At 35.8% G+C, this 8,867-nt stretch overlaps 1 protein-coding gene across 6 annotated transcripts in view; it reads right to left on the reverse strand.

The window, feature by feature from the left end:
* The window catches only part of USP37 (ubiquitin specific peptidase 37), a 76,795-nt gene that overhangs the window by 21,205 nt on the left and 46,723 nt on the right, over positions 1-8,867 (reverse strand). For 5 of the 6 annotated variants that reach the window (XM_014531049.1, XM_005883425.2, XM_014531047.1 and 2 more), the window contains exons 16-18: positions 6,189-6,353; positions 3,744-3,809; positions 875-1,016 (exon numbers count right to left, since the gene is read on the reverse strand). In XM_014531049.1, the coding sequence (XP_014386535.1) occupies positions 875-1,016; positions 3,744-3,809; positions 6,189-6,353 (373 nt within the window). The remainder of the gene's footprint in view (positions 1-874; positions 1,017-3,743; positions 3,810-6,188; positions 6,354-8,867) is intronic. The other variant, XM_014531051.1, reaches the window with a different exon arrangement.

Below are 8,867 nucleotides of genomic sequence, written 5' to 3' on the forward strand. Positions count from 1 at the left end.
TCCCAACCTGTCCTTTTTTTCTTTTTTTTTTTTTTTTTTTCTGGGTCAGCTTTAGCTCTGAGGCTTGGCTCCAGCTCTGAGGCCTCGGCTGCTGAAAGCAGGTATCTGGTTTGTTTGGGTTCTATAATTGTAACACTGTTGTGGTCCTGCTCACTCCAGCTCTGAGATCCCGGCTGGCTGAAAGCAGGGATCTGCGTTTGTTCTATCATTGAAACAATGTTGCAGTCCTAAGTTTCCGTAGTGTAGTGGTTATCACGTTCGCCTAACAATGTTGCAGTCCTGCTGGCTGAAGCCGGCTGGCTGAAAGCAGGTTTCTGGGGTTTTGTTTAGCTTCTATATTTGTAACAATGTTTCTTAAACTGCAAGCTCAGAGGCCGGCAAGGCAGGCGGGGAACGTTGGCTTCCTCTGTCACTGAAGCAAGGAAGCCTATTCGCTTCAAGCTGCCTGGCTGCTGGCCGCCATCTTGGTTGGCAGTTAATTTGCATATCGCCCTGATTAGCCAATGGGAAGGGTAGCGGAGGTACCGCTAATTACCATGTTTCTTTATTATTAGATAGAATAATACTCTAATAACTATGTATGGGGTCAGGTGGGTGCGAGATTTATTGGGATGATTGCTTACTAGTAGTAAGTATGTAATGTCTAATCACTGGGGTGTACACCTGAAACTAATATAATAATGCACATCAACTGTAATTGAAAAATAAAGAAAATGATTAAAAACCATAACAACTGGTGTTTGAACAGACCCATTAAGTTTATGATCTATCTTGCGTATTAAGTTTGCTGATGCTGGTTATAAAAGGCATTATTTGTTTGGCTACTAAGAGCTATACAAATCTTTATCATATATTCTGATAAGAAATTACTTACCTTTTCCACATCTTCCTGCTGTTGTTCACAACCTGACATTTCACAGAATCTCTGGCTAAGGGCCACAGAGCGTTTTAGTTCATCCTCACTGTCTGAATCAAGGCTCAAAGCCAATGAGCTCTTGGATTTGAAGGGGAAATTCCTGTAATTCAAGGGAAAATAAAAAAACCTATATAAGACTGATAAACACTGTCCTTATTATTTTTTTGAAGCACAAGTCCAAAATAAAACAAAAGTTTTTCCTATATGGAAAATAATGTAACAGAAATAAAGATATATCAAAAAGTATACTTAAACATTATTACCTTTGCCCCACTTCAAAAGAGTCATGCTTTGAAAATTAGACAGCTTTTATATTATTATATGTCAATAAACCAATCACTTTGTGCCTTTTTTCTTTTAATGATCAGCCCCAAAGAAGTTTGTTATTGTCTTTATAAAGCAAGTACAGTACTGAATGCATGCAAAGATAGCAATGAATAAATGTTTTTGACAATAGAGTATGAGAACTAATTTTTGAACTTTTAATTTATGATCCATGTACTTTAAAATTAACAGTAACATTCCACTTATCCACTTATATGTAGGTCAGACATCTGGCAACCTCTACCTTCCAGAATACAGGGATTCAAAAGTAAGAAAAAAGGCTTCTGAGGAAGGCAGCATTTCAAAGCCCATGTACTTTACTCTTTAGACAGGGACCCTTCTTTCCCAGGAAATGATGTATAAAATAATGTAGCAAGTTCATCAAGAAATGAGAGCTAAGAAATGAGAGAGAATAACCACAAATAGGGCAATAAAGACCTATAAGTCATTTAATGTAAAGGTAAACCGTCTTGTAGAATAATGCCATCTGAGGGCATTATTATATTAAAACACAGTGCAATAACTGATACTCATAATGTTGATTCTAAGTCATTACAATATATTTAAATTATCTTCAATATATTTTACTTAAGAATATAAAGAATTCTGTAAAGTTACAGACTATATAACCACCTAAAATGGTTAAAATTTTTTTAAGATTAATGCTCAAAAAGACAAGCTTTAGTTATATAAAAATTCATTTATGTGGAATATCAAATATTCTTCAATGATACTAGATAAGTAAGGTGTTACTGTGTTGGCTTCCAAGTGAGCTGAAAATGAATTAAAGGAAAAAGTGGTAAAGGTCAAAGAGCACAAACTTTCTTTGATGGAGGTTAACATAAATTCATATGCTATACTATGTAAAATATGTAAAATGGAAATTGGAAAAAAGGCATTTAATTTAAAGTGAAAACTGTACATAAACATATAGAATGATGGTACCAAGAAATAAGAGGCCACAGTGGAAACCAGGAGAACTGTATAGCAATGTAGATCAAAGAAAAGAGGCAAGTGGTCAGTGATAATCCCAAACATAGTCTTTGGCCGAGAGCAGCCAGGATATCCCTGCACTCCAGCCGGAACACTTGAATAGTCTCCCACTATGTTTTCAAAAGAGTTTTTAAAAATAACTGAGAAATAGCCAATTAACCATCTTTACTTCTCATTTCTGATTTAATGCTCACCAGGCAAAACTGAACATGTTAAATTTGTTTATCCACATGAATACTTTGCTGAATGAGGCTGACACCTGGCTATCAATATACCAGGGTCAAATGTGATGACAAAGGACACTGTAGACAATCCAATGGTATTCTGCTTCATAACTCAGCCTCTTTTAAGTTTGATCGGCATGACAGGTCTTCTAGGGCCTAATCATCCTTTATTGACCAATTCTCAAATTCTCATACCAATAGACCCTGGAGAACAGATGACCATGCCAAGTATAATGATGCTCAATGAAACCATCTCTTTCTTGAAACTACAGTGATCTGGTACATAAAGAGTGCATTCCATTAATAGTTACTATATTCACAGAAGGCAGCTTGCCTGTAGTAATGAAAAATATTCATCCTGTAAATGCATCACTTGCTCACTTTCTAAGCAGCCAAGTGGTATTGCTCATTTGTATCTTGAGAACGGGCAAGAGTATTCATATCGGTATCATTTCTAGTCATGTTAGTCATCTGGTTTTAATTGCACTGAAAAATAATTAACAGGAGGAAAAGAAAATAGCAATTCCCAAATGTCATTTTATGGTTATATAAGCCCCCCCAAAGCCCTTAAACAATAAAAATGTCTCTTTTCTAAAAGTACGTTGGGACATCAAATTTTTAGAAAAACTAATTTTAAAGACCAATGACAAGCATTTAGACATTTAGAATTGTCTAATCAAGAAACTGTGGTTCTAGTTTAATCATAGAGGAGGTATATTTAAAAATGTATTTGCGTCTCATCTTGGACAAACTTTTGGACTTAAGCAAAAAATAAAAAAATAAAACATTTGTAAAGCAGGTACATTCCAATGTGTGTTTGTTTTCTGTCTCCTTTCAGAATAGCTTCAGTTCAGTGTCTAAGACAAGAAGTCCCAGATTGGCTAGCAACAAGTAAAAAGATATTTTTGGTATCTCCCATGTTATCCTTGAGGGATGGTGCTTTACACCAACATGGGTTATTTCAGCCCTTCAATCCTTAAAATTCCTCATCATCAGTCAATTTCTAGAGAAGTAGGATGAAAATATTACATATTAACAGATGATTTTAAATGTTTTAGAACAAAATCTTGAGACGATCATCTCAAATTGCTTCACTGTTAAAAACTTGTTTTACCCCAGATTATAGTTTAAAGCAGAATCAAGAAAATTCCAAAGTATAGTAATACAGAGCAGTTATCATGCAAAAAGAGAAACAATAAAGAAAAGGGGAGGGAATAATTTTGGAAATTAGGGTAAGCCAAATCCTTAAAAATACAAATTTTGGGTACACAAGACATATAACTCACTTTGAAGGTGTAGAAGGGCTGGTGATGCAGGAATTCACCATTTGAGAGGCTTTCAATGGTCTAGAACTATCAGAAAATTAGAAAATATATAATGTATACAATTATATTATTAAAAATATATATTTAATTTACAAAATGAATTATTCTGAACTATAGACCCATATCTATCCTCTTGAAAAGCAAATAATTATACTACTTTTACTAGCAATAGAGGCCAAAGGAGAAAACAAAATACTATCTCTGGCCCAGCTGGTGTGGCTCAGGGTTTGAGCATCAACCTATGAATCAGGAGATCATGGTTTGATTCCTAGTCAGGGTACATGCCCAGGTTTTAGGCTCGATCCCCAGTAGGGGGTGTGCAGGAGGCAGCTGATCAATGATTCTCATTATTGATGTTTCTCTCCCTCTCCCTTCCTCTGGGGGTGGGGGGTGGGGGAGGGGAGAATATATATACACACACACACACATATATATTAGAGGCCCGGTGCATGACATTCATGCACTTGTGGGGTGGGGCGTCTCTCAGCCAGGCCTGCACCCTCTTGCAGTTGGACATCTTCTGAGGGGTCCTTAGCACTGCCAGGGAAGCAGGAGCCTTGCGGAGGCAGGACAGGCTCCTGCCGCAGCCACTGTGCTCACCAGCCATGAGCCCGCTGGCGAGCCCATGGGCTTCTGGCTGAGTGATGCTTCCCCTGTGGGAGCACACTGACCACCAAGGGGCAGCTCCTGCATTGAGCATCTGGTCAGTCCGCGTCATAGTGACCGGTCGTTCTGCCATTCAGTCGATTTGCATATTAGCCTTTTATTATATAGGATGTATATATATATATATAAAATACTATCTCTGGCCTTTCCTTGATCTAATGACCTAAATAAACAGCATTGGAAACAAAGTCAAATGTAAATGAAGTCGAATGTAACGCATATGAACAACTTGGGAAAAATTATCTTGTCCCAGTTCTTTACTTTTAAGCAATAAAATAGTAATAGCTCTCATTTTTTGAGGACTTACTAGATGTCAGCCACTGGAGTAAGAATGCGTGTGTTTCACAGCATTTAACGTTCACAACCACCCGATTATTTTCCCTAAAGCTAAGTCAAGGAATTTGTCCAAAGTCTTAAAGCTATTAAATTACAGAGTCAGATAGCCTGTTTTCAGGCCTGGTATGATTCATAAAGAGCCTACATTAATAGGTTGATATAGTACTACTGCCAGCCAGAAAGAGTAACAACTCTACCAGCAGAAGGCAGTTGCATCAAGTAAAAAAAACGAACAAAAACAAACAAACAAAAAACACACCCACAAAACCCACTCTACTCCAAAGAAAGGCCATAAGACAAAATCCAGAAACATTAAGAATCTCTGGAACAGGTTTTATTAGTTTATCCGTTAAGGTCTTTAATATATATTTATAAGATGTAGTATACATTTCAATTATTAAACCAAGGAGAAAGACGTTTTTACAAAACAGTATCAATTCACGTTAGCAAATGTTCATTCACTTTCTGAAATGTCTTTTATTCCACTTTAGCCAAGAAATCTGGCTTTTCCGGTGTACTAACCATATGACTTTAAGAAAATTACTTAATCTCCTTGGGTCTCCTCTGTAAAATTAAGAGTTTAGACAAAATCTCTAAAGTCCTTTTCAACTCTAAAGTCCTAAACTTTATGACTCTCTCAAACTAGAGTCCAAGTATAAAAAGGAACTACATTATATGGTTCCAAAGTAATACAAGTATGCAGAAGAAAGAGCAGTATTCAGAAAAGTCCTAAGGTTTTTCTTGCATTTTATGATGAAGCAAAATTAAAGGTTACTTCTTTTCTCATGTAAAAATTTCTAGGAGCCACTGAAGTTCTTTACTCCCACTGGTAATAATACATTTATGAAGACAAAATCTATTTTTGGGGCCCCAGCATAACATTCAATATAGTGTTTCCCAAATTGCCATATCCCAAAGAGCCAGAAAGGCTTTTGGTAAAAATATTGATTCTAAAGTCCTATCTTAGAACTAATGAAACAGAACTTCTAAGGAACACAGGAGTCAGTATTTTAGTGTTCAGATAATGCATATGAGCATGCAAATTAAGTTTATATTCCTAACATGTATCACACTGTCTTCTAGTGATCTAAAATCGTTAAGAGTATTACCTAAAGAGGTAACTTTTTATGAAAGGCAACTAATGTACTTGGAAAATTTTTGAATAAGCACTTTATTACTTCAATTGATTACAATTACTTCAATCAGGCAGTAATTTAACACAAAATCTCCAAATAAAGCAAAATTAAAATTTCCTTCTTGGTCTGATTTTACCTGGGAGCTGTGTTATCTAGCTTAGTCATTCTTTTGATCAGACACTACAGGCTTTCCACATTATTATTATTATTATTTTAAGCCTTTCTACTTTAAAAGCAAAGGCAAAGAAATTCTCTCTTAAGGACTTACATTGCCATATGCGCACTCCAACCGAGAGTGAAGGGTGGTTTTGTACTTTCAGTGCAATGAGATGACAGGGTCAGGTATCTTGGAATGATGACTTGCTGCCCAATCTTGTTGTTAAGTGAGAGAGTAATATTGAAGCTATATCGCTTCAAATGAAGAATGAGGATCCTGAAAACAGGAGACGATGATGTCACTAGTTTGTACATAATAAAGGTAGCTCTGTTATGCGTGAAAAAAGATCACAGCAACTAACCATGTTAAATAGCTCTTGATTTAAAGAATACATTTGATCCAACTAAAGATTTGGCCAAAGAACATTTACTGCATATCTGCTATGTGCTAGGCATTGTGTTAAGTAGTAAGAATAGAAATAAAAATAAAACAGTGGCATTGGGTGGATTTAGGTAAAATACTTACAATGTTCCTAGATAAACAAAATACACACAAAAAAAACCCCACATCAGGCAAGAACGCTATATTTTTAAATGCTAATATTGATAACTGGGTTAAATTCTTAAATTCAATGTTATATAGTTTTAAAAAATAGGTGTTATATAACCACTGATAATTTTAATTAAAGCATTAAATAGCCCAATGTTGGATGGTAAACACTGGTTTTTGACAAGCTGATTTTTTTTCCTTGTTCATCCTTACCCGAGGATATTTTTTCCATTGATTTTTAGAAAGAGTGGAAAGGAAGATGAGAGACAGATAAAGAGAGAAACACTGATGGGAGAGAGACACACTGACTGGTTGCCTCCCACATGCACCCTGACAGGGGCGGGGGATCGAGCCTGCAACCAAGATACGTGCCCTTGACCAGAATCGAGTCCAGGACCTTCAAGTCCACAGGCTTACGCTCTAACCATTGTGCAACCGGCTAGGGTAACGAGATAATTTTTGACAAGAAGTAGGCTTATTTCATTAGAACTTTCTCTGAAAAAAGCTAAGGCAAATAGAAAAATTTTCTCTACTTAAAAGTTCTACAAAATTTCATGGCACATCTGGTTTGTGGGTCTGAAAAGGCTTTTAGATCTGTAAAAACACTTCTTCTTAATTGCTACTGTGGCAACCTTTCATCTCTAATACAGAACATAATCTTTGCTTGATGGACTAGATATACTTCATAGTGCACAAGAACACTTTAACAAGTGAATTTCAGAACTTTATGGGAATAAACCTCAATTCTGCAAAAATAATGTCTGATTTATGGAAAACAGTTTCATTTCTTACCATATACATATACCTTCATCACAGAAGCCACAAACTGAAAAATCTGTAAATTAAAGTTATCAACTGTATTTTTCTTTTAAAAGTATGCTAGAATTCCCAACCTTCACATTCACAACTTGAGAAAACACAAGGATACAACTGATGTGAAGAAACTGTCTAATTTGCTGACAATTAGAAATGTAAGCATTCAGAAGTCTAACTGCAATACAAAACTATTATGAGATGTCAAATATTTTGACTAACTCTTCAAATAATCATACCAAAATAAAAGGCAATATGAAAGACAGATGATAGTTAAAAATCACTGATTTACAAAGATGAGGTAGACTAGAAATGAACAGATTTTTAAAAACTTTTTTAAGTACATTAGAAAGATATTTTCATTGATTTCAGAGAGGAAGGGAGGGAGAGATAGAAACATCAATGATGAGAGAGAACCACTGATCAGCTGCCTCCTGCATGCCACCCACCAAGGATTGAGCCTACAACCCGGGCATGTGCCCTGACTGGGGATCGAACTGTGACCTCCTGGTTCATAGGTCGATGCTCAACTACTGAACCACACCAGCCAGGTAGATTTGATAAAGATACCAGACCCTTCAAAAATAGTAGTTGATTGGCTTTAATAGTAAAATGAACAAAAACAAAAAAAGTACAATATTAAGACTTATGATACAAAGGCTTCTATTTCATGTAAGTTTGGAATAAATTAACCTTTAACATATGTGACCTACCAGAAAGAAAAAAAGACTAAGAAGATAAATTCCCCTCAGTATTTTTTTCTACCAATTGAAAGACCATATAGCTAGACAGCTAGAAAGGGAATAGACATTCAGCTTGCCAGGTCAAACAAGTATTTTTAATTGTACACCGGTTTCATTCACTAATGACAGCTGGTAATAATCTTTTGCCTTAATATTTGTCCCCTCTCACCCTCCTGCCTTAAAACACTCACAAATAGCAAAGAACAAATTCTTTGTTATGATTTAGAAAGTCATTTCTTTAAAAAATATTTCATTTTCTAGAAAGGAGCAAAAGAACTAGGCTTTGGGCAGTGATGGCGAACCTATGACACACATGTCAGAGGTGACACGCGAACTGATTATTTTGGTTGATTTTTCTTTGTTAAATGGCATTTAAATATATAAATAAATATCAAAAATATAAATCTTTGTTTTACTATGGTTGCAAATATCAAAAAATTTCTATATGTGACACGGCACCAGAGTTAAGTTAGGGTTTTTCAAAATGCTGACATGCCGAGCTCAAAAGGTTTGCCATCACTGCTCTAGGGGCTAGGTTCCAGAAACTCCACACATAGTTAATTCTTTTTTTCTTTTTTAAAAATATATTTTATTGATTTTTTACAGAGAGGAAGGGAGAGGGACAGAGAGTTAGAAACATCGATGAGAGAGAAACATCAATCAGCTACCTCCTGCACACACCCCA

This window comes from Myotis brandtii, unplaced genomic scaffold (assembly GCF_000412655.1).
Source record: "Myotis brandtii unplaced genomic scaffold, ASM41265v1 scaffold79, whole genome shotgun sequence".
NCBI classification, from domain to species: Eukaryota; Metazoa; Chordata; class Mammalia; order Chiroptera; family Vespertilionidae; genus Myotis; species Myotis brandtii.